Genomic DNA, 26,727 nt, shown 5'->3' with positions numbered 1-26,727 from the left:
GGCTGCAAAGGCGTCATTTCTCTCATTAACTGGCTTTAATGGCGGGCCTTAGTACACATTTTTTGTTTGTTTTTCCTGTCTTAATAAAACACATGTTTCCACCACCATTTTCGGACAATCTAGGATGTTATACAACCTTGGCTGAACGCTATGTGCAACATCATAAATTGACCGAAAATGTATAACTCAACCAAGATAGACTACAGCCTGTCGTTTCAAATTGAAACAAATCAGTCAAAGTGGGCAGAACCAAGCTCGAGCTAGCGAGATCTTATTTGCGCGTTCTAGCAACATCTGCATATTTCCCGTAGGGAAGGCAAATCCATCTTCTCTCACTGAGTGGAAACGCCAAGCGGTAGCTTCACTTTTATACATCCGTGAAATATCTGTCTCATTGTTCTGTCTGTGGTATACCGGCTGGGCACATCAACACTAGATGCAGAGAATTTTTTTATAACTAACCCATCCATTGTTAGCTCATTGTTAATAGCTGTGGTGTAGATCTAACGCACGCTATCGGCTGCCTAGGCTACATATATGCATGCATTATCAAAGACGAGTTGTGAATGCAATCTCCAGTTATGCACATGCACGTAGTATATTTCAGAATTGTATTAGTCAAGCAAGTGAATTATATTGAGCGTCAATTTTTTTGTTAAAGCATACATTTAGAGTGGCATTTTCTAGCCACAGCGAACCCGCCTACTTGTTGGTCTCGTGGGCAAAGAAAGACACGCCGATTTGGGGGGTGGGGGGTAGAAATCTGTACAAGCAGCGCTGTGATTGGTCAGAAAAAAATATTAAAATAAACAACAGGAATTCCCATTGGTCAACATCCATTCGCAAGGAGTCCCGGGTATAGTATTGTTAAGGGCTCTATTTTTTTTCTCTCGGTCTTGAACCGAAATTGTTTCCGATCTCCTCAGTTCCACAACCAAATAACGAAATGGTATGTGTTTATTATCTGTAGCGATACTATTATTAACTACAGATTCGTATAGAATTTGTTTATGGTTTAATTGTACATTCGCTAGCATTACGTGCTACTTCTTCAAATTGACTGAAAAGCAACGCTAAACTAGCGTTTACCAGCTAACTTAGCATGGTCGGGTTCCTAGCTACTAACGTTACTGTAGCTAGTTAAGAGTGACTTTTTAACTTTATTTTCTGTTTGGTAATTGCTAGTGTTACATTTCCCACATGCATTACATCTTCTGCATGCAAATAATGTGGCAAGTAGGCTACTAACGTTAACTAATTTCGATAGTTAACGTTAGCCTAGCTATTTTTTTCGTGTTGGCTGGTCTGGTTGCTCCGCGGCAGTTCTGTATCATGTCAATATTGCAAAATCTGTCGAGGTGCTCTAACTAGATACTAATAATTAGCCATTTAGCATTGCAGTAAATTTCAGCAAATGGCTAATTCTATTAGTTTATGTAACGCTCCACTTTGCAATAGTGTTATCCAGCTTAGTTAGCCTTCTTATTTGATGCCAGTTGAGTTGTTGCTTGTCAAGAATTGGCGGGAAACGTAAACCAAAATGGGGTGATTCGCCTGGCTTTCTAGTTAGCTAACCATCTTCATAATTAGTTATTTATATATGGACATATGAATCCATCTTGAGTTTTGTCTAGGTAACGTTAGCTATGTCAGCCAGGCAAGTGAAGATTGCTGACCTGGGACACAGTCAGGTTATTTGGGCTCCCTTTGGGTCCCAAGGATTTAAGAAACACTGACATTTGATGACAAATTTTGACAGACGTGCAAAAATAGCTGTGAAGAGATTATCGCTGTACGAATTCCATGGTTGATGGTGTAGGAATTGATAAACAGAACAATGGTTGATTCAAAAGTTTTTCTATTTAAATTCTAATTAAAAATTCTTGCCTCTGACAATCATTAGATAATTTACTGTTATTCCCCAAATGTAGATTGTTTCATCACAGGTTGAGGAATGGCTGAAAAACACTCATTTAAAATGAACCCTACAAATAGCAGTGTTGGGTGATTTGGAAAGCATCGTCAGTCAACAATATTATAATAATACTCATAGGAAAAGGTATCTTTAACTTGCACTGGATACTATGCCATTTTTTTAAAGGTTTGAAATGAATTTAACAGGTAAAGTAGTTGGCACATGGAAATCAACAGGGTGGTCTGAGGTAGATGGGCTGGGATTAAAAAGCTCAAGGTTAATGGTTATTACTGGTAACACTAAGACATTTACGGTATACATTTGTGCATAAAAACAATCTTTGTTGTGAATGCTGTGTGTAAAATGTATATGTCAAAATGTTTACTTTGTCTGAAGATGTAATATGGGCCAATTAACAAGAGTTAGGATTTATCTGGTCATTTGGGGAAGGGGTACTTGACTAAAAAATAATGCATGCAAATCACATGGTTTCAAGTCTCATTCTACTGGCTAATTTTGTAATGCTGTGTCTTTCACCATCTATTCCAGGCTGGTGGTAAGGCAGGGAAAGACAGTGGCAAAGCTAAGGCGAAAGCGGTGTCGCGCTCCCAGAGAGCTGGACTGCAGGTAAGATTTGAATACCACTACAGAGACCTTATATACTGAACAAAAATATAAATGTAACTTTGAAGTGTTGGTTGCGTTAGCTGAGAAATTATCCTGAAGTGTTCCATAATCAAAGCTTATTTCTCTCAATCTGTGTACAAATGTTTACATCCTTGTTGACCAGACTTTCTCCTTTGCCACGATAATCCACCTACCTGACAGGTGTGGCATATCAAGAAGCTGATTAAATGTCATGATCATTACACAGGTGCAGCTTATGCTGGGGACAATAAAAGGCCACTCTAAAATGTGCAGTTTTGTCCACAGATGTCTCAAGTTGCAGGAGTGTGCATTTGGCATGCTGACTGCAGGTATGGCCATCAGAGCTGTTGCCAAAGACTTGAATGTGGATTTCTCTGGTGGACTTTCCTGCAGTCAGCATGCCGGTTGTACACTCCCTTAAAGTCTTGACACATCTGTGGCATTTTGTGGCAACTGCACATTTTATTGGCCTTATATTGTCCCCATGCTGTTTAATCGGCTTCTTGATATTCCACACCTGTCAGGTGGGTGGATTATCACATTTATGCACAGAATTTGAGAGCAATTACCGTTTCATGCATATTGAACATTTCTGGGATCTTTTATTTCAGTTTGAAACATGGGACCAGTGCTTAATATGAGCCGGATCCTGCTGGAACAGGATCTGGCACCTTTCAGTTTGGGGCTGTTTTGTTGTGCATTTGGCCGGATCCTCTCGTTGCATGAAGAATAATTTTCACTTTTTGCAATATGTCGATTCTAACAAAAGCTCATTTGAGTTGCCTCTAATTAATACACACACTCAAATCACCTGAGTTTTTTTTTTCAAGCTGGGCCCAATATTCTAAGTTTATTTGGGTTGATTTGCACAACATTGTAACTTGTGTTTGAGACCAACACGTGGCTGTGTGAAGCACTCCAGTTGTCTCAGAACTAGAATGAAATTCACATTCTATGATTTCTCTACTCTGCTAGACGTGAGCCTGCAACTCATCTCTTTAGCGTTGCATTTCCTTATTTATTTCCTTATAGAATGATAGTCAAATGACGGGTTCTGAACGAACTGCAGCACCCCTGATAATTGTAAACACATTTGCCAAAGTTATAGAATTACTGCTGTCTGTTCAGAAATTAAATCATTCAGAATAGCCTACTACACCATGAGGCCTATAATTTAGCCACAGGGGATTAATAGATATATTCTTTGGAAATGGTCTAGCTGTATTGTAGCCCAATAACAAGGAATAGCCTACAGTCAGGAATGTGTGGCATATCTGTCAGTGAAAACAATGCGGACAACAGCCCATTCGCAAGATTTCAAATACAATTAAGGGAAAACGCGTTGTAAAGGAAAGAGTATGCTGTAGGCTACTAAAATATTTGATCCACTTCCAAATATTGTTTAACGAGAGGCTTTTGGCACGAGAGCTTTGACAATCACCAGCGAGTGAGCTGCCCATCATTGGGTAATCCTAAAAAATGGTTTACAGCTTAATTTCCCCCTCTTATTGTAGCCTACAGTACATCTCCATACACGTAGGCTATTGATGAAATCAAGGCATGGTAGTTTTTATTGATCTGTTTGACAGTGTCAAAGTACCCTGCCATTCCGATCATTTGTGCGGTATTAAAGATTCTGCCAAAGTCTCCAGTCATGTAAAATTATGTCGAATTCCATGAAATGTGTTTATAAAAGAACACATTTTTCCTGGACCCTAGGCTACTAAAAACACTCCCATTTGTGCCACATCTGTAAGTCCCTCTACTGATCTATACCATGACGCAAATGTGACTATGCATGCAATGCTTTATTATAAAGCTGATAAACATTTTACTCCCCAGGTCACCCCCCCTCCCCTCATGTGCACTTTGGGCTGGCACCTCACGATTTGACAAATGAAGCACTGCTTAACACTTTACAAGTTGCATTTCATATTTGTTCACTATGTTTAAATTGACTGACTTCCTTTATGAACTGTAACTCGGTAAAATCTTTGAAATTGTTTCCTTTCTATTCTCTCTGTGTACAGGAGATTGGGATAGTAATTCAGACTGACTTTATCCAAAATGGATAGTTATTTTTCCTCGTTAGTCTAAACCATGCCCTATAATAACAAAGCGAAAACAGGTTTAGTAATGTTTGCAAATGTGATTTTATATATATTTTTATTAAGTTCCTTATTTACTAGGGATGCACGATATATCGTAATCGCCCCGATTATTGGCTAAAAATGCCAGCATCGGCCCGGCGTCAAAGCTGAGGTGCATACCTATATAACATCGGTAGATGATGCCATGAAAAATAGTGCTAATCAGAACAAAAGCAGAAATGCTAGGCGCACACTTCTAACAAGTTCAAGTTAAGCAGTCATTTGAAAGCGTAAGAACTTCAGTGAGAACTCAAAGGCGAAATCCATTAACGCCAAGATAATGAGATTCATTGCCCTTTACAATCAACTGTTCTGTCATGGATGATGTTGGCTTCCACCGACTGGTCGAGCACCTCGAGCCCCGGTACACACTACAAAGTAGTTGCTATTTTCCAGATGTTTCCCTACTGCAGTTGTGCATTTCAACAATATTGTGCATCTATGGGTGTCACTGCTATTAGCTTCACGGCTGACATTTGGACCAGCGACATCAGCCCCATGAGCATGCTGAGTCTGGCACAGTGGGTCGATGAAGATTTCGTACAGAGGAAAGCTGTATTGCTCGCTCAAGAAAGTGCTGGTTCTCATACCACTGCTGCCATTTCGATGGCATTTGAGAACGTTTAACTTGGAAACATGAACATGTTCCTAGTGCCAATCCAACAACTGACTCAAGAAATGAGCTAATCAAATGCATCTGCAGCAGACGTGATACCCTCTGTCATGGCAATGAAACGCCTGCTAAATTGCCATAAATGTTTAATGACTCAACTTGTTCCCAAATTAATGTAATTGGTTCAGTTTGTTTTTGATATTTTAAACTGCGTGTCGTGTTTTGGTGTAGGGGGACAAAATAATTCTATACATGATGCGCGCAGTTGTTTTGGGTTCCGTGTAAGACAGTGCTACAGGGAGACAGAACGGACAGCTGATTGACGTGGTTGACCACGTCACAACACCTGCATAGGATCGGTCCATCCAAACATCACACCTGCGGGACAGGTACAGGATGGCAACAACTGCCTGAGTTACACCAGGAACGCACAATCCCTCCATCAGTGCTCCCTGTCCGCAATAGGCTGGACTGGGGGCTTGTAGGCCTGTTGTCTGGTGAGGACCTGCCTTACATCACCGGCAACAACGTCACCTTTGGGCACAAACCCACCGTCACTGGACCAGATAGGACTGGCAAAAAGTGCTCTTCACTGACGAGTCGTGGTTTTGTCTCACCAGGCGTGATGGTTGGATTCGTGTTTATCGTCGAAGGAACGAGCGTCACACCGAGGCCTGTACTCTGGAGCTGGATCGACGTGGCGGGTCCATCATGCACAGATACTCACTGTTACTTTTGACCCCCCCCCCTATTCAGGGACCCATTATTCCATTTCTGTTGGTCACGTCGCATGTCTGTGGAACTTACTCGGTTTGTCTCACTTGTTGGTTCTTGCTATGTTCATACAAATATTCACAGTGAGAACACTTTTTTTTTTTGCTGAGTTTATATATTGTATAGAAAAATAAAGTATATATTATTGCATATTTAACGTGGGAAAAATATCCACATAGTATTAAAGTTCTCTTAGCTGTGTGCGGCTCCGCTCATTAATTATTTAGCTCCAGTGAGAACAGAGCTGAGACCGTCGTAGCAGCAATTAGCTTATGAAGGAATTAGCAGTTAGCTAAATGCAAAGGAGCAACATGGCACGCGTTGGCGAGCCAGGACTAGAAAACGCCCAAAATCATTCAGGTCTGGTAACATTTCGGCTTCCCTGTAAACTATAACAGGGCTTGCCAACGAGTGGTGGATATAACGTCTACAACATGTAGGATCTGATCATTGCTGATAGTCTATTTGAGTGGCAATGCGAGTAACATGACTACTCATTTCTGCGAACATCACCCTGAAGTTCCAATTTGGCGAAAAAAGGAAACAGCAACCACTTCTCCCCACAGCTTTCAGGCAACAATATGCGGCTGACTCCCGTATGGCTAAAGAAAGCAACGCAGCGATAGCAAAATTCATAGCGGCAGATGAGACCCTTCTCTATTGTAGAGAATGCAGGGTTCAGGAACATGTTTGAAGTGGTCGAGCCGCACTTCACTATTCCTTCCCGGACACATTTTGCCCAGACATTAATACATGCCTTCTACAAAACAACTTGCGAGCGAGTTGTCAAACGCGGTCTGTCACTCTAACAGACAGTTGGACGTCGAGAGCTACCTTACTGTAACGGCACATTTCATTACAGCAGAGTGGGAGATAAAAAGCCATGTCCTTCAAACACGTCCCCTTCAGAGTAGTGATAAGTGTAAACTTATAGGATAAAGTAATCCTTCTCACCCCCCCCCCCCCCCTTAAAAGATTTAGATGCACTATTGTAAAGTGGCTGTTCCACTGGATGTCTTAAGGTGAACGCACCAATTTGTAAGTCGCTCTGGATAAGAGCGTCTGCTAAATGACTTAAATGTAAATGTAAACTTGTAGAGCTACGGGAAGTAGTTGCAGTGTGGAAGTTGGGGAGATATAATATAATGATCCCTTTGACAACGCTAGAAATATTATAAATGCATTTACACTAGCTGGATTGGGGCCACAGAGGATGCTTTGTTCACATTGTTGACTGGGGGGCAGTATTGAGTAGCTTGAATGATTTAAGGTGCCCAGAGTAAACTGTCTGCTACTCAGGCCCAGTTGCTAATATATGCATATCATTAGTGGATTTGTATAGAAAACACTGAAGTTTCTAAAACTGTTGTCTGAGTATAACAGAACTCAGGCGAAAACCTGAAGAAAAAAATCCAACCAGGAAGTGGATGTGGGAAATATTGAAGATGGTGGGATATTGGTCATGTTGCACTTCCTAAGGCTTCCACTAGATGTCAACAGTCTTTAGAACCTTGTTTGATGCTTTTACTGTAAAGTGGGGCCGAATGAGAGGGGAATGAGTCAGGTCTGGCAGAATGCTTTTAGCTTGTGACGTGCGTTCTTGTGAGTGACTCACAGTCTCGTTCCATTGCTTTTCTACAGACAAAGGAATTCTCTGGTTGGAACATTATTGCAGATTTATGTTAACATCCTAAAGATCGAGTCTACTTAGTTGGACATGTTTCTACGGACTGTAACGGAACTTTTTGGACTTTTCGTCCGACCTTTCGGCTGGACTTGCACGCGTGTTTGGATTTGTTTACCAAACGCCCTAAGAAAGGAAGGTATTTGGACATAAATTATGAACTTTATCGAACAAAACAAACATTGTGGAACGGATTCCTGTGAGTGCATTCTGATTGAAGATCATCGAAGGTAAGTGAATATTTCTAATACTAATGTTGACTACACATGGCGGATATCTCTTTAGCTGTTTTGGTCTCTGAGCTCCATACTCAGATTATTGCATGGTGTGCTTTTTCCGTAAAGTTTTTGGGAAATTTGACACGGCGGTTGCAAGGAGAAGTTTATCTAAAGTTACATGTATAATAGTTGTATCTTTTATCAATGTTTATTATGAGTATTTCTGTGAATTGATGTGGCTCTCTGCAAAATCACCAGATGTTTTGGAACTACTGAATGTAACACGCCAATGTAAAATGAGATTTTTGGATATAAATATGCACTTTATCGAACAAAACATACATGAAGTCCTATGAGTGTCATCTGAAAATCATCAAAGGTTAGTGATTAATTTGAACTCTACTTGTGACTCTTTGGCTGGAAAATTGCTGTTTTTCTGTGACTTTTTGAAGACCTAACAATTGTTTGGTGCTTTCGCTGTAAAGCCTTTTTGAAAACAGACACTGGCTGGATTAATGAATTTTATCTTTAAAATGGTGTATAATACTTGTATGTTTGAGGAATTTTTATTGAGATTTTTGTTTTGAATTTGGCGCCCTGCACTTTCACTGGCTGTTGGCGGGGTGGGATGCTACCGTCCCGAATATCCCAGAGGTTAATCTAGACGATTCACCGACCATTGCTTTTTGAGAGACTATCTCTTGCCTCCAAGCAAAGACCAGGAAGGTGGTATCCTTTTAATTAAAAACACATTTGCTGCACATGTTTAAGACAACAGGAGATGCTGGAGCTGCCAAACCATAAATTAATCCAAGATGTCCCTACTAGATGGAATTCAAGCCATGGCATGGTTGAGAGACGCAGAAAGTTGCGGTGTATTCTACACCGACTGAGCAAGCTGTGAGGAATGTCAAAGATATTGTGACTGGAAAAATGACCACTTCTTCTGCTAGTCTTATCAGTGGGCAAACTTCTCAAAACAGTCACAGCACTGAGCATTCCATCAGTTTCCATGGTCCTGAAAACAATGATTCAGAAATCGATGGCGGTATCCCCCGCAGTAAGGGATGTCAAGACTGCTATCAGAGTAAACTTGGAGCCTAGATATGCTGACCCTGGTGTCAGCTTCTTACACGAGCACTGCTTTGGACTCCCGGTTCAAGTCCCTGCTGCACCTGGATGCTGCTGCTTGTTTAACAGCAGAGATTATAAATAAAATACCTGTTGTATATTGGTCATAAAGTAATTGTCCGTGTCTATTTCTAACAACAATCATATTTTTAATGCCACTTAAGAGGTAGTAATTTTCATAATATAATTCTGCAGTATCAAGCCAAAGGCACCAACCCCTCTCCAGAGACTGCAGACGACAGGGGTTCTCCTCCAGAAGTCTGCTATGGCTGAGCTTTTCACGACCCAGGCGCAGGGAACCAAGTCAAAGGTCATGGAGGAGGTGACCTCACTCAGGGACGTAGACTGTATTCCCCTGGATGCTGATCCACTTACATGGAGGAAGACCAAAGAGTTAATATACCCTCATGTTAGCAAGGCACTACCTGGCTGTGCCTGGGACCTCTGTCCCTAGCGAGAGGGTATTCTCCACAGCAGCTGACATTGTCACAGCAAGCCGATCTCTGCTCACTGCAGGGTAATGTGGCTGAACTTAATTAATTTAACCTCTAGCGTCGAGCAATCCCGTATCCGGGAGCGTAATTATAGCCTCAAGCTCATTACCATAACGCAACGTTAACTATTCATGAAAATCGCAAATGAAATGAAAGAAATATATTCACTCACAAGCTTAGCCTTTTAACAACACTCATCTCAGATTTTCAAAATATGCTTTTCAACCATAGCTACACAAGCATTTGTGTAAGAGTATTGATAGCTAGCATAGCATTCAGCAGGCAACATTTTCACAAAAACAAGAAAAGCATTCAAATAAAATAATTTACCTTTGAAGAACTTCGGATGTTTTCAATGAGGAGACTCAGTTAGATAGCAAATGTTCATTTTTTTTCCAAAAATATTATTTGTGTAGGAGAGATCGCTCCGTTTTCTGCGTCATGTTTGGCTACCAAAACTCAAATTCAGTCATAACGCCGAACTTTTTTCCAAATTAACTCCATAATATCGACTGAAACATGGTAAACGTTTAGAATCAATCCTCAAGGTGTTTTTCACATATCTATTCGATGATAAATCATTCGTGGCAGCTGTGTTTCTCCTCGAAGCAAATGAAAAATACACGCAGCTGGAGATTACGCAATAATTGCAACGGAGGACACCAAGCGGCCACCTGGTAGATGTAGTCTCTTAAGGTCAATCTTCCAATGATTTGCCTACAAATACGTCACAATGCTGTCGACACCTCGGGGAAACTACAAAGTCTAAGCTCATTCGTGACCCATACACCGCCAAATAAGGAGACATTGGAACACAGCGCATTCAAAATCTGGGACACTTCCTGTGTGAAATTTCATCTTTGTTTCACCTGTAGCATTAGTTCTGTGGCACTCAGACATTATCTTTGCAGTTTTGGAAACGTCAGTGTTTTCTTTCCAAAGCTGTCAATTATATGCATAGTCGAGCATCTTTTCGTGACAGAATATCTTGTTTAAAACGAACTTTTTTTAAATCCATAAATTAAAAGAGCGCCCCCTATATTAAGAAGTTAAAGAAACTTAAATCAGATTTGTTTTTTAAACAAACATCAATTCAAGTAACCAGTCTCGTGGTCTTATTTAAGGCACTGCTATGTGACTTATTTTTTATATTTTCTGCTGGACTATGCACTCTAAGTTCTGTTTAAATGACTCATGTTTTAATTAAGGCAGGCACTTTCTTTTCTTGTCCCTTTGTTTCCATATGCTCCTGGGTATTCAAGCTACCTATGTTTCTATTACAATAAATGGAAAATCTAAATACAATTGGCATTTATTTTGTCAATGTATCAATACCGAACCGTGACACCACTACTGTATCGTACCAAACTGAGTTTTGTGAACTGTTTCACCCCTAATTGACATGTATGATGAAATCCTGATTGAGAATGAAACGACTGAACGAAACCGCATAGCAAGTGAAAGAAATGGGTTTTTACTGGCAATACATATGTAAATGTTTACTTTTTGGTCGGTGTGTGTGTAACCTTTTATTTAACTAGACAAGGCAAGTTAAGAAAAAAATCTTATTTACAATGACGGCCAAACCCGGTCAACGCTGGGCCAATTGTGCGTCACCCTATGGGACTCACAATCACGGCTGGTTGTGATACAGCCTGGATTCGAACCAGGGACTGTAAGGCCGCCTCTTGCACTGAGATGCAGTGCCTTAGACGTGTGTTAAGCATTCTAGTACAGTTAAAAGGCTGCATTTTTTTTTTTTTTTTTTTTTTTTTTTTTTTTTTAAACGTTATTTTTGCAAGGAACATATCGGTACTGGCAAAGTCATTTGTAGATCCCTATTTACACTACTATTCAGACCCTTTGCTATGAGACTTGAAATTGAGCTCAGGTGCATCCTGGTTCCATTGATCAGCCTTGATGTTTCTAGATTGGAGTCCACCTGTGGTAATTCAATTGGTTGGACATGATTTGGGAAGGCGCGCACACACCTGTCTCTAAGGTCCCACAGTTGACAGTGCATGTCAGAGCAAAAACCAAGCCATGAGGTTGAAGGAATTGTCCGTAGTACTCAGGATTGTCAAGGCACAGATCTGGGGACGGGTACCAAAACATTTCTGCAGCGTTGAAGTTACCCAAGAACACTTTTTTTCTCTTTTTTTTTCTTTCTTAAACGGAATAAGTTTGGAACCACCAAGACACTTCCTAGAGCTGGCCAAACTGAGCAATCAGGTGAGAAGGGCCTTGGTCAGGAGGGTGACCAAGAACCCAATGGTTATTCTGACAGAGCTCCAGAGTTCCTCTGTGGCTATGGGAGAACTTTCCAGAAGGAGAACCATCTTTGTAGCACTCCACCAATCAGGCCTTTGTGGTAGTGGCCAGGCGGAAGCCACTCCTCAGCAAAAGGCACATGACCGCTCGCTTGGAGTTTGACTGTCGGACCGTGAAACCATGATTGAACTCTGGCCTGAATGCCAAGCCTCATGTCTGGAGGAAACCTGGCACCATCCCTACGGTAAAGCACAGTGGTGGCATCAGCATGCTGTGTGGATGTTTTTCAGCAGCAATGTCTGGGGAAACTAGTCAAGATGAATGGCGCAAAGTTCAGAGATCCTTGATGAAAACCTGCTCAGGACCTTGAACTGGGGGCGACGGTTCACCTTTCAACCACCCTACGCACACAGCCAAGATGATGCAGGAGTGGCTTCAGGCAAGTGTCAATGTCCTTGAGTGACCCAGCCAGAGCCCAGACTTGAACCCAATTGAACATCTCTGGAGAAACCTGCAAATAGCTGTGCAGTGACGCTCCCCATCAAACCAGGGCTTGAGGATCTACAGAGAAGAATGGAGAAACTCAATACAGGTGTGCCGAGCTTGTTCTACCCAAGAAGATTTGAGGCTGTCAAAGGTGCTTCAAAGTACTTGGTAAAAGGTCTGAACATGTATGTGATATTTCAGGGATTTTTTGTGCAAAAAAATGCAACGTTTTTGCTTTGTCATTATGGGTCTAAATACTTTCCGAATGCACTGTATATGCACCTTGTCATTCATTCATAATGGACCTTGAGTTTCCGTGGTGTTCTGTTTTCAAAGCAAGAGTAGCAGTGCTGTTTTGCATGTTCCTGGTATTAAAAATAACTTTCATTCAACTGGTTTGTATTTTTTTTGTTTCTCATGTCTCAGTGCTCCTATTACTAGAAACCACTCATTCTGCGCAGAGCCTTGGTGTAGTGGCAACACTCCCTGGCAACTGTCCAACAGATGAGATTAAATCCCTATGTCTGTCCTTCAAGGTTTTTCCCACTTGTCTCCCCACCTAATATTGCTATGTATAAAAAGCCACTCATCCTAATTTTTTCCCCCCTGGTTTCTTCCTTCCAGTTCCCAGTGGGTCGTATCCACAGGCACTTGAAGACTCGTACTACCAGCCATGGCCGTGTAGGAGCCACAGCGGCCGTGTACAGTGCTGCCATCCTCGAATACCTCACTGCTGAGGTGAGCCTAACACACCATCTGACACTACATTCTGTTGGATTAGACTTGCTGTCATGTAAACAAAAGTATCCATTTGTGGGATTGGAAAGATATTCTAAGAGTGCTATTGAATACTAGACCTCTGAATTGTTATTTTGAGTTGAGGTTTGCTGATTTGTTTCCAGGTGCTGGAGTTGGCGGGCAATGCTTCCAAAGATCTGAAGGTGAAGCGCATCACTCCTCGCCACTTGCAGCTCGCTATCCGTGGAGACGAGGAGTTGGACTCCCTCATCAAGGCCACCATTGCTGGAGGAGGTGAGTTTAGAAGGCACACTGTTATTAGATCACTTGCTCTCACACCGTTATACGGACAAACACAACATGCACCGGTTTTTGGATAATTTGTAGTGTGTAGTACACACACACACACACATCGTGTGAGTGAATGACATTAATTTTGTAACATGCATACACTCAATCGTATTCTTGTTTGCTGCTTTTTCTAGGTGTGATCCCTCACATCCATAAGTCCTTGATCGGGAAGAAGGGCCAGCAGAAGACTGCATAGACAGACCATCTTGTTGACTGTGAAGGCTTGTATTCTGACTGGACTGTGTTCGGAGACACTTGTATTCAGACTGACTTGACTGACCAGAACTTCACATTTGATATTTTATTAATATTATAGCTAACGATGAGTGATTAAGTTTTTTTTTTTTTTTTCATTATTGTAATATTTCCCATAATGAGAACTCTTAAGACAAACACATTTGTATTAGGGCTGGGCGATTATGGTCTAAAAATCTGTTATGTTAAAAAAAAAATTGAATTTATGGGCGGTTCCTAAATGTAATTTAAAAGTTATTGTACAATTAAGTCATACACTGCATTTAAAAAAAAGTTGAGCAACAATCTAATCCATGGCTTGAGAAATTATACCTAGGCTAAATATAAGCCTTCCACAACACACTAATTATTTTATCAAAGTAGTTTAACATGCTTTTTGCCATCACTGATCAAGGTTATGGAAATTCCCTTTCCTTACCAATTTAACCAGAAGCATACATAATATACATTCACTAATAATTAACTAATTGTAGCAGGCATTGAAAATTAACACCAGTTTCAAGCACAAGCCCACGTGCTAGTAGGTAGCCAGCTAATCTTTATATTTCAGGTTTTGCAATCTTGGATCTATTTGCTAGCTAACAAGGCAGAACAGTGGAGTTATGAACACACCCTTCTGTCTCAACTGTTGAAACAGTATGCTATCCTGTACTTTGTTAAGATTGAAATTTAGTGGCCTACTTAATCAGAACGAGACATTGGCAATCATTATTTTATCCTTATTGCAGATTCAAGACTAGACCACTACTATACGTCTTTGCTAAAATGCTGCTCGCTGTACTTGGTAGTGCAATGCTGCATGTGACCAACTGAGCATACATTTTTGTTAGTGTTTGCAATTTCAGTAGTTCAGACAAAGGGTATTGTTAACTTCTCTAAATTCTCCATATGATATATTTTTTGGATGGAGGTATTGTTAACTTCTCTAAATTCTCCATATGATATATTTTTTGGATGGACCAAACCTTAATTGTAAATAGTGACTTTTTTGTTGTCAGATCTGTCCAAAATGAGCCCAATGGTTTGAGTTTAGCTTGGATTTAAACTTGTCACATGCCTTCCCGCCTTTGGGACATCTCCCATTTTTAGGGTGGAGACGTTCATCTAGTCATTTATATACAGTTCTCTGGTGTTAGTGGGAAGGAGCGACTAAGTCAAGACCAAAAAGACATGAGAACAAACAGACCATAACACTCATAATGAGAAATACAAACATTGATTCTTGCGATATAGGCATTTGAAATATCGCTCAAATTAATTAGATCGCTCAGCCCTAATTTGTCTGCTATTTTAGATTGTTGGGCAGGACAGAGGAAATAATCATACCTTTGTCAGATTGTGACAGTTGAATTAGATTTGGCAGGGCTTCATAAATGTTTTATACTGAAATGGAATTAAAACTCATTTTTATAAAAACGAAGCTGATTGTGGTTTTCTTCTGTATTTGTTTGGCTAAATTTTTAGAATATCCTGTAGTGTTATGAAACTTCGGCACGTTATGCTATGATAAGTGTTGTAATGTTTTTATTTGCAAACAGTTCCAACAGACTATCATGGCTAGAGTGGGTATACTACTGGAAACTTTTTTTTTTTAATTTTCAAGGTTTATAAAGAGTTGGCCAATTAAGAAATTAATGGCTTTTTTATAATGAACTCCACAAAAATAGTCTGGTAAACGCAGGCTTAGAATAAATCTCCTATGAGAATCAGCTAGTCACTTTTTGTGAATTTTGAAGCATTTTATGTAATCCAAGTGAGTACGTTAAGGCTTCATAATTCATGAAAGTCATGTTAACTGATAATCTTATAGAGAGAACGTATGATCTCCTCAGCCTGTTAACCATGGAAATGTTTCCGCATTTTATCCCAATTCCTTTCGCCCATAGGAATGGCCGAACCATAAGAGATGGACTCATCTTTATACCATTATAGCGTCTGACAGCATGGGCAGCGCCATTGAGGCTACAACCCATAGGAATCTCCACCCGGTTGACTACTTTAAAATGGAGTAAGCCCTCAAATGTCCCTGCTAAAATTGCTTTTTGGCCACTACAGTCTTCGGTCTTAATGAACCAGAGTTGACTCATTTCTGTTTGTTTTTTACTTATTCTATTTGGAATTGTTTTAGATGACCGTGAAGGTGGAAAGCTTCAAGTTCCTTGGTGTACACATCACTAACAAACTCTTGGAGTGTTCAGATAAAAATTGCATTTTTTTTTTAGTTCTTTGCCCATAACACACATAGTTCTCCCTCCCAGTCATTTTTCAATACAACCTAATCTGTAATTGTACAGTGAGTTTCCTGTAAATAATATTATATTCCTTTTCTTTTAGCCAGGTAAAGACTGCTAGTCTTTATTATAATCTACTAAACCATTACAATTATAACTAGCTGTACTTATTTCACCACTTACAATGGTGGGACGAGTATCAATTAATCTTACCATAATATATGCCTGTAAATGTACTACCAAAAAGTACCATAATGACCAAGCTGCTAGACACCCTGAATTTATACATTCTTACCAATACTACCAGAATCCATATCTGACATCGTTCCATGTAGCTGTACCATAATACACAGTATATACAAAAGTATGTGGACACCCCTTTAAATGAGTGGCATTGGCTATTTCAGCCACACTGTTGCTAACAGGTGTATAAAATTGAGTACACAGCCATGCAATCTCCATACACACACATTGGCAGTAGAATGGCTTACTGAAGAGCTCAGTGACTTTCAACGTGGCACCATCATAGGAAGCCACCTTTCCAGCAAGTCAGTTCGTCAAATTTCTGCCCTGCTAGATCTGCCCCGTTCAACTGTAAGTGCTTGATACCGAGTTCTAAACTGCCTCTGGAAGCAAAGTCAGCACAAGAACTGTTCTTCGGGAACTTCATGAAATGGATTTCCACGCTCGAGCAACCGCACACACAAGCCTAAGATCACCAAGCGTTGGCTGGAGTGGTGCAAAGCTCGCCGCCATTGGAATCTGGAGCAGTGTAAACACGTTCCCTGGGAGACCAACTCTGTATTAATGCCCATGATTTTGGAATGAGATGTTCATACTGTTGGTCATGTGTTGTATATGCATTGCTAAACATGCTGCAACTAACTCCAAGTAGACCTCCAATTGTCTTCCAAAGAAGTCCTTCCACGAAGAAGTCCTTCATTTGTTTTCTTTTTTGTCAATGTACCTCTTTAGTGTCATCCTGTCTGTTTTTTCATAACTTGATGCTGCTCGAAAGGACTCATTCCCTTCTTTCACTTCCTTGGCTGCTCTCTCAAGAACTTCAAGGGGTGGCTAGACCCCTGCTTGTTTTACGTTTGTACACATAGGGCATGATTATGTCTGCTCTGTACCAATAAAAATGCTATCTTGAGTTCATATTCATGACACAATGTGTAAAAATGACAATGTTATGAATCATAATTTGTATGGGGTTGGTGGCCATTGGCTCAGGCAAACGTTTTGGCTATATTGACCCACACAGCTACAAGGATGCACTTTCATGCTAAGTTTAGGACCTCATATCGTAGCTTATATTTTATTTATTTAACCTTTATTTAACTAGTCAAGTCTGTTAAGAACAAATTCTTATTTACAATGACAGCCAACCAAAAGGCACAAGGCCTTTTAGCAAGAGACAACACAGCACTACATAAAGAGAGACTTTAGACAACAACATAGCATGGCAGCATCAAATGACAATACAGCATGGTAGCAACACAACATGGCAGCAGCACAACATGGTAGTAGTTCAAAACAGGGTACAAACATTGTTGGGCACAGACAACAGCACAAAGGGCAAGAAGGTAGAGACACCAATACAATGCAGCCACAACTGCTTTGCAGAATTGCATCTTGTCTATGCCGCTTGGTCATCGCTCATCCATATATTTATAAACAGGGCAACATAGACATGGGCCTAGACAAGGTCTGAGGTAGGCTCGGCGATGATAGGGGCAGCAACCTTAAAGAAGAAAGGCTCTAAACGATATGACCCAGATGTTTTTTAGGGGTCATGTTTAAGGAGCTCCTTTCGCACCTCGGACTCAGTGATCGCTTGCAGTTAGAAACTTTGTAGCGGGCAGGGGGAAAATAATGAGGAGCATTGAGGATAGTCGCATTAGAAGGAGTAGTAGATGAGGAAATGTTGGACGTGCAAGTAGGCATGGCAGAGTCAAATAGGAATCCTGACTTAATGAAGTGGTGATTGAAGAGCTCAGCCATGTGTTTGTTGTCAGTAATAACCACATCATTAACATTAAGAGACATGGGCAGCTGTGAGGAGGAGGGTTTATTCACCAGGTCTTTAACCATTTTCCAGAACTTCTTGGGGTTAGACCCACAGTGAGAGAACTGTTCCTTAAAGTAACTAACTTTGGCCTTCCGGATAGCCTGAGTGCAATTATTTCTCATTTGCCTGAACTGGCATCATTTTGGTCGGCATCCTGGGGGTACTGTCACGTGTGCTCCCTCTCCGGCCTCTAGGTCATCAGGCTGCTTGTTATGGCGCACACCTGTCACCATTTTTACCTGCGTATCATCCGACTCACCTGGACTCCATCACTTCCCTGATTACCTTCCCTATATTTGTCACTCCCTTTGGTTCCTTCCCCAGAGAGCCAGTTAGCCTGAGTTATGCGTATGCTAAGCGATTTGCCAAATGGAATACTTGAGGTGAAGTAAATCACAGTCGAACCAGGGGCTGAACCTGTTTTTAATTCTCATTTCTTTTATGGGGGTGTAATAGCAGGTGGGGCTAATTACATTCATAATACTAGGGGATTGTGTCAGTGTTTAGAGGGACTTGTGATTACGGTTGCAAAGAGTCGGAAACTTTCTGGTAAATTTCCAGAATTTCCCCGGAATTTTTCCAGTTAAGCCCGGGAATTTGGGGAATTTGGCTTAAATTAATTTAAAAAGTTAGCTTATTACCTTTATTTGTGGGATACACATTTTTTGGTTAAACCATCCCCAATTCAATGGAATTGCAACCCTCTGCATGCACAGTGCATTCTTCAATCACATGTACAGCTGATTCTTGCACACTAATGAGATGCTATTAAGCCCACACTACTACACTGTCTGAGCCAAAAGGACTACATATATTTTACATGATATACATTATTTTTTTGTTAACTAGTAAACAGTAGCCTACGGCAAAGTGTGTTTACATCATTTCTAACTTTAGCTTTAGTTTTTGCTACCATGCGGGTTTTTAGCTTGCTTGAGCCTTCTAACTGAATGTGTTAATTCACCTGTTTCCATACATTTATCTTACGAAGGTGTTGTTTAATCTAACTGCTTGACTATTTATCTGTACATGGAATTGTATATATTTTTTTTACTCATTTACTCAAAATTATTAATCAGACACCTTATCGATAGCAACAGCTCTTGGTCCTCCTGGAATACAACGTTTTTTTTACTCAATGGAGGAACGTAGCCTGAGAAATGATGATGAATGTCTTGCTCGAGCTGTGTATGCAACTGGTTCACCTCTGATGCTCACAGGCAACGTGTATTGGAAGAGATTTCTGAATGTTTCTCGCCCAGCATACACCCCTCCAACCAGACATGATTTATCTACTCATTTGCTGGATGCCGAGTTCAAGTGAATGTCAAGCAAATCATTAGAGAAAGCAGACTGTATTGCAATCATCTCTGATGGGTGGTCGAATGTTCGTGGGCTAGGAATAATTAACTACGTCAAATCAAATGTATTTATATAGCCCTTCTTAAATCAGCTGATATCTCAAAGTGCTGTACAGAAACCCAGCCTAAAACCCTAAACAGCAAGCAATGCAGGTGTAGAAACAGGGTGGCTAGAAAAAAACTCCCTAGAAAGGCCAAAACCTAGGAAGAAACCTAGAGAGGAACCAGGCTATGAGGGGCGGCCAGTCCTCTTCTGACTGTGCCGGGTGGAGATAATAACAGCACATGGCCAAGATGTTCAAATGTTCATAAATGACCAGCATGGTCAAATAATAATAATCACAGTAGTTGTTGAGGGTGCAACAGGTCAGCACCTCAGGAGAAAATGTCACTCGGCTTTTCATAGCCGATCATTGAGAGTATCTCTACCGCTCCTGCTGTCTCTAGAGAGATGAAAACAGCAGGTCTGGGACAGGTAGCACATCCGGTGAACAGGTCAGGGTTCCATAGCCGCAGGCAGAACAGTTGAAACTGGAGCAGCAGCACGGCCAGGTGGACTGGGGACAGCAAGGAGTCATCATGCCAGGTAGTCCTGAGGCATGGTCCTAGGGCTCAGGTCCTCCGAGAGAGAGAAAGAAAGAAAGAGAGAATTAGAGAGAGCATACTTAAATTCACACAGGACAACGGATAAGATAGGAGAAATACTCCAGATATGACAGACTGACCCTAGCCCCCTGACACATAAACTACTGCAGCATAAATACTGGAGGCTGAGACAGGAGGGGTCAGGAGACACTGTGGCCCCATCCGATGATACCCCCGGACAGGGCCAATTAGGCAGGATATAACCCCACCCACTTTGCCAAAGCACAGCCCCCACACCACTAGAGGGATATCTTCAACCACCAACTTACCATCATGAGACAAGGTCGAGTATAGCCCACAAAGATTTCCGCCACGGCACAACCCAAGGGGGGGCACCAACCCAGATAGGAAGACCACGTCAGTGACTCAACCCGCTCAAGTGACGCACCTCTCCTAGGGACGGCATGGAAGAGCATCAGTAAGCCAGTGACTCAGCCCCTGTAATAGGGTTAGAGGCAGAGAATCCCAGTGCCTTTCCGTTCACCCTCACATTCCTGGGCCAGACTACACTCAATCATAGGACCTACTGAAGGGATGTGTCTTCAATAAAGACTTAATGGTTGAGACCGAGTCTGTGTCTCTCACATGGTTAGGTAGACCATTCCATAAAAATGGAGCTCTATAGGAGAAAGCCCTACCTCCAGCTGTTTGCTTAGAAATTCTAGGGACAATTAGTGGGCCTGCGTCTTGTGACCATAGCGTACGTGTAGGTATGCACGGCAGGACCATATCGGGAAGGATAGGTAGGAGCAAGCCCATGTAATGCTTTGTAGGTTAGCAGTAAAACCTTGATATCAGCCCTTGCCTTAACAGGAAGCCAGTGTAGGGAGGCTAGCACTGGAGTAATATGATCACATTTTGGGGTTCTAGTCAGGATTCTAGCAGCCGTATTTAGCACTAACTGAAGTTTATTTAGTGCTTTAGTAGTTTGCAGTAGTCTAACCTAGAAGTGACAAAAGCATACTACATCATCTCCACCCTTCAACCAGTATTCTACAAGAACACAGACACAAGGGACAACATACACACCAGTCTCTACATTGCAGATGAGCTGAAGACAGTTATCAATGACCTTGGACCACAGAAGGTATTTGCACTGGTGACAGGCAATGCTACGAACATGAAGGCTGCTTGGTCTAAAGTCCTACCCTCACATCACACCCATTGGCTGTGCTGTTCATGCATTGAATCTGCTCCTCAAGGACATCATGGCACTGAAAACAATGGATACGCTTTACAAGAGAGCCAAGGAAATTGTTAGGTATGTGAAGGGTCATCAAGTTATAGCAGCAATCTACCTCACCAAGCAAAGTGAGAAGAATAAGAGCACCACATTGAAGCTGCCCAGCAACACACTTTGGGGTGGTGTTGTCATCATGTTTGACAGTCTCCTGGAGGGGAAGGAGTCTCCAAGAAATGTCCATATCACAGTCTGCTGATATAGACAGCCCCATCAAGAGGATCCTCCTGAATGATGTATTTTGGGAGAGAGTGGTAAGCAGCCTGAAACTCCTGAAACCTATTGCAGTAGCCATTGCACGGATTGAGGGAGACAATGCCATCCTGTTTGATGTTCAGACTCTGCTTGCAGATGTACAGTGAGGGGAAAAAGTATTTGATCACCTGCTGATTTTGTACGTTTGCCCACTGACAAAGAAATCACCAGTCTATAATTTTAATGATAGGTTTATTTGAACAGTGAGAGACAGAATAACAACAAAAAATCCAGGAAAACGCATGTCAAAAATGTTATAAATTTATTTGCATTTTAATGAGGGAAATAAGTATTTGACCCCCTCTCAACCAAAAAGATTTCTGGCCCCCAGGTGTCTTTTATACAGGTAACGAGCTAAGATTAGGAGCACACTCTTAAAGGGAGTGCTCCTAATCTCAGTTTGTTACCTGTATACCTGTCCACAGAAGCAATCAATCAATCAGATTCCAAACTCTCCACCATGGCCAAGACCAAAGAGCTCTCCAAGGATGTCAGGGACAAGATTGTAGACCTACACAAGGCTGGAATGGGCTACAAGACCATCGCCAAGCAGCTTGGTGAGAAGGTGACAACAGTTGGTGCGATTATTCGCAAATGGAAGAAACACAAAAAAACTGTCAATCTCCCTCTGCCTGGGGCTCCATGCAAGATCTCACCTTGTGGAGTTGCAATGATCATGAGAACGATGAGGAATCAGCCCAGAACTACACGGGAGGATCTTTTCAATTATCTCAAGGCAGCTGGGACCATAGTCACCAAGAAAACAATTGGTAACACACTGCGCCGTGAAGGACTGAAATCCTGCAGCGCCCGCAAGGTCCCCCTGCTCAAGAAAGCACATATACATGCCCGTCTGAAGTTTGCCAATGAACATCTGAATGATTCAGAGGACAACTGGGTGAAAGTGTTGTGGTCAGATGAGACCAAAATGGAGCTCTCGGCATCAACTCAACTCGCCGTGTTTGGAGGAGGAATGCTGCCTATGACCCCAAGAACACCACCCCCACCGTCAAACATGGAAGTGGAAACATTATGCTTTGGGAGTGTTTTTCTGCTAAGGGGACAGGACAACTTCACCACATCAAAGGGACGATGGACGGGGCCATGTACCGTCAAACTTGGGTGAGAACCTCCTTCCTTCAGCCAGGGCATTGAAAATGGGTCGCGGGTGGGTATTCCAGCATGACAATGACCCAAAACACACGGCCAAGGCAACAAAGGAATGGCTCAAGAAGAAGCACATTAAGGTCCTGGAGTGGCCTAGCCAGTCTCCAGACCTTAATCCCATAGAAAATCTTTGGAGGGAGCTGACGATTCGAGTTGCCAAACGTCAGCCTCGAAACCTTAATGACTTGGAGAAGATCTGCAAAGAGGTGTGGGACAAAATCCCTCCTGAGATGTGTGCAAACCTGGTGGCCAACTACGAGAAACGTCTGACCTCTGGGGTTGCCACCAAGTACTAAGTCATGTTTTGCAGAGGGGTCATATACTTATTTCCCTATATAAAGGCAAATCCATTTATAAAATTTTTGACATGCGTTTATTTTTAATTTTTATTCTCTCTCACTGTTCAAATAAACCTACCATTAAAATTATAGACTTTGTCAGTGGGCAAACGTACAAAATCAGCAGGGGATCAACTACTTTTTTCTCTCACTGTAAGAGAAGAAATCTGTACCGCCCTGCCCACTTCACTGTGGCTCCAAGCAGAGGAAACTGCAGTTCTGAAATACATCAAATGCGTGAGGACTTCTGCCTGAAGCCCATACACGCCGCAACGTACATATTGGACCCCAAGTGTGCTGGCAAGAGCATCCTGTCTGGTGCAGAGATCAACACGGTCTATGGTGTCATCATTATCGTGTCTCGACACCTTGGCCTGGATGAGGGTAAGGTTCTTGGCAGTCTGGCAAAGTACACTTCCAAGCAATGACTTTGGGATGGAGATGCTGTATTGCAGTCATGCCAACATATCTCATCAGCCACCTAGTGGAAGGGGCTTTGTGGATCTGAGGCTCTTTCAGCCTGTTGCCTCCATCATCCTCCAAATCGCACCAACATCAGACGCCTCAGAGCGCAACTGGTCCTTGTTTGGGAACACACACGCCAAAGCATGCAACAGGCTGACCAATACAAGGGTTAAAAAATTGGTGGCCATCCGGGCAGATTTGAGGCTTTTTGAGCCTGACGACCAGCCATCCTCAACAAGGTTGGACAGTAACAGTGAAGATGAGGCCTCAGAGTCTGATGTTCAAGAGGTGGACATTGGCCAGGTCGCAGTTGCAAATGAGAACTTGTTCTCAACTAGCCTACCTGGTTAAATAAAGGTGAAATAAAAAAAATAAAAAAATTGAGGAGGTCCAGGGAGAAGACATGGAAGCCCGAGAGGAAGACAACCAAAAGCTTTAGTTTTTAGACTATCATTTGTTGGTTCCGTTTTTCGTTTTTTGGTTCCGTTTTATTTACTTAACAAATAAGGAACACTCAAAATGTGCACTTATAAATTATAACAATTTTAATCAAAATACAGCTGTAGACAGAAGTCAAAGATCAAACATCACACATACAACTGATGTCTCTCATGAGTTCTGCCCCATAGGAAAAGTCCAAGTTGCTTTTATCATGCCTGTAGTCAACCCCCTGTGATGTCACTGCATACGTCATTACCTGCTACTTCTCAGACCAAGCCCATGCATACACAGCTATACTAATTTGCAAGAGATACAATAGTTCCAGTTACAGCCTCGGCAGTAAATGTCCACTCCTCCAAGTTGATTTATAGAGGTATGTCTGACTAGCCTCTTATCTCTTCTACTCCCCTGCAGGGCTCTTTGTTCATCTTTGTAATGCTTTCTCACAGACTCCATTTATTTATAAGAGGCAGAGACTTAGAAAAGATTGGAACAATTCTAAAACCTTATGTATATATGTATTATTAATCTGTAGTCTAGGACCTTATAAATGTAGATGAGGAGGGGTCCCATAGCCCCTCCCCTTCTATTAATACAACATAAGAATAATCAATTATTATAATACATCTAACATTTAGTACAGCCCCTATCATGACCCCAATTTGACCCCATCACATTTTATGTTGAAAACGTTTTTGGGAGATGCGATGGATCATTGGGGATCATTCAATATTCCCTTTCTTTTGTTGTTCAGTGAAATCATCCCATGTGAAGAGTCAGCTCATTTAATTAAAGTTCAATTTGTAACTAAATTGTTTTTTTATTTCTATTGGAAGGATTTAATCATTGCAATTATGTCTACTTATGTTAAGGTAAAAGGTTTATGTTTCTGTCTCCATATTATATGGTAAATATATCCAATGCAAAAAACATCTACATTTAAATAGTATTAATATTAATTTGCATATATTTCCTTCCCATATATTCCCGTTAATTCCCACAGAAAGTTTCCACCTCTGAATATTCCCCAAAATGTACAACCCTACTTGTGATATTGATGTCATCTCTCTCTTTCTCTCTCTCTCTGCAGAATGCAAGCACACCCACTGAGCTAAGAGAGATGAAGGGAAACCTCTCCCCTTGTTTCACTTCTAGCCTTTGAAAGCCCTATCTCTGTGACAATTGAGACACATCTTCTGCGTCTTCTTCTGTTTAAGACAAGACCCCTGGGAGTCTACTGATGTTATACACCTCTCTCTCTTTCTCTTTCTTTCTCTCTCCAAACACACACCTGGGCAAGGTCTGTTTCTTTGTCGTCACTTGTGACCTTTACCCTACTCAAAGTGTGGTAGTGGTAAAAAAAAAAATAGGTGTGTAAACTTCCTACACTTTCAATACATTTTTCTGCAAAAGGTGAGTAAACTGTACAGCAAAAAAAGTGTTTACTTGCGTTTAGCCTCCACTACACCGCTGCCTCCTCGCTGTTGAGTCTGACCCAGAGATGAACTTTCTGCTGTCAACCTGCATTTACAGTCTACATGTTTATCCAGTATTAGACTGTCACAACAAAGATAGATATCAAAGCACTTGAACAACCACAGTCAGGTTCATAATTATTGGCACCCTTGATAAAGATGTGCAAAAAATACTTTAAAAACATTATACAAATACTGAGCTATATTGTATGCTCCAAAAAATTGGGAAATTATGTTATTCTATGCAAATATTATTCCTCATAGAAAGAGATTTTTTTTTTAACAAGTAAATATCAAAAGGATAAGGGACAAAATTATTGGCACCCGTTTTCAATATCCCTTGCGAGGATAACGACGCTAAGCCTTTTTCTTAACTGTTTTATGAGATTGGAGAACAAGATGGGAGGGATCTTAGACCATTCCTCCATACAGAATCTTTCCAGATCCTTGATATACTTCATTTGCTCTTATGGAGTGCCTTCTTCAATTCAAAACAGCTTTTCAATCAGGTTCAAGTCCAGAGATTGAGATGGCCATTGCCAAATGTTGATTTTGTGGTCAATTAACCATTTCTTTGTGGATTCTGATTAGTGCTTGGGGTTATTGTCTTGCTGGTGTTACAGACATCACACTGCTATCTAAAAAAGAAAATAGCCCCATAATATCAAAGATCCACCACCATATTTTACTGTAGGTATGAGGTACTTTTCTGCATATGCTTCTGTTTTTCAACACCAAACACAGCGCTGGTGTGTGTGTGGCCAAATAGCTCTATTTTCAGGTCATCTTACCCAAAGCAGGGTTCCAGTCCAAGTGCCAGTGCCATTTATCAAACTCCAGGCGGTGCTATGGCCAGATGACATGAAAATAGAGCTATTTGGCCACACGCACACCAGTGGTGGGTTTGGCATTGATAAAACGGAAGCATATGAATAAAAGTACCTCATACCTGCGGTAGCCTAGTGGCTAAGAGTGTTGGGCCAGTAACTGAAAGGTCGCTGGTTTGAATCCCTGAGCTGGCAAGGTAGAAACAAGTCTGATGTTCCTCCCTTGAGCAAGGCCCTGAATAACAACTGCTCCCCAGGCACTGATGATGTGGATGTCAATTAAGGCAGCCCCCCAACACCTCTCTGATTCAGAGGTTAAATGCAGAAGACACATTTCGGTTGAATGCATTCAGTTTTGCAACTGACTAGTTATCCCCTTTCCCTTGAAATATGGTGGTGCTTCTTTGATGTTATGGGGCTATTTTGCTTCCACTGGTCCTGGGGCCCTGGTTAAGCATCATCAACTTGGGTGGCTAAATAAAA

General features: G+C 41.5%; 1 protein-coding gene across 1 annotated transcript; it reads left to right on the top strand.

The window, feature by feature from the left end:
• Window positions 1-837: 837 nt before the first annotated feature.
• LOC115111930 (histone H2A.V) lies at window positions 838-15,148 on the top strand. The gene is made up of 5 exons (XM_029638478.2): window positions 838-949; window positions 2,465-2,542; window positions 13,009-13,122; window positions 13,287-13,416; window positions 13,608-15,148. The coding sequence occupies exons 1-5, from the start codon at window positions 947-949 to the stop codon at window positions 13,667-13,669; spliced, it is 387 nt and encodes a 128-aa protein (XP_029494338.1). The 5' UTR covers window positions 838-946; the 3' UTR covers window positions 13,670-15,148.
• Window positions 15,149-26,727: the final 11,579 nt, after the last annotated feature.

This window comes from Oncorhynchus nerka, linkage group LG27 (assembly GCF_034236695.1).
Source record: "Oncorhynchus nerka isolate Pitt River linkage group LG27, Oner_Uvic_2.0, whole genome shotgun sequence".
Taxonomy (NCBI): Eukaryota; Metazoa; Chordata; class Actinopteri; order Salmoniformes; family Salmonidae; genus Oncorhynchus; species Oncorhynchus nerka.
Note: the sequence above shows the minus strand (reverse complement) of the source record. Positions and strands in the feature narration are given on the sequence as shown.

Coding starts and splice junctions, on each gene's coding strand:
- LOC115111930 (XM_029638478.2), top strand. Junction 2,543..13,008: donor CCCAGAGAGCTGGACTGCAG/GTAAGATTTGAA, acceptor TCTTCCTTCCAG/TTCCCAGTGGGTCGTATCCA. Junction 13,123..13,286: donor TCGAATACCTCACTGCTGAG/GTGAGCCTAACA, acceptor ATTTGTTTCCAG/GTGCTGGAGTTGGCGGGCAA.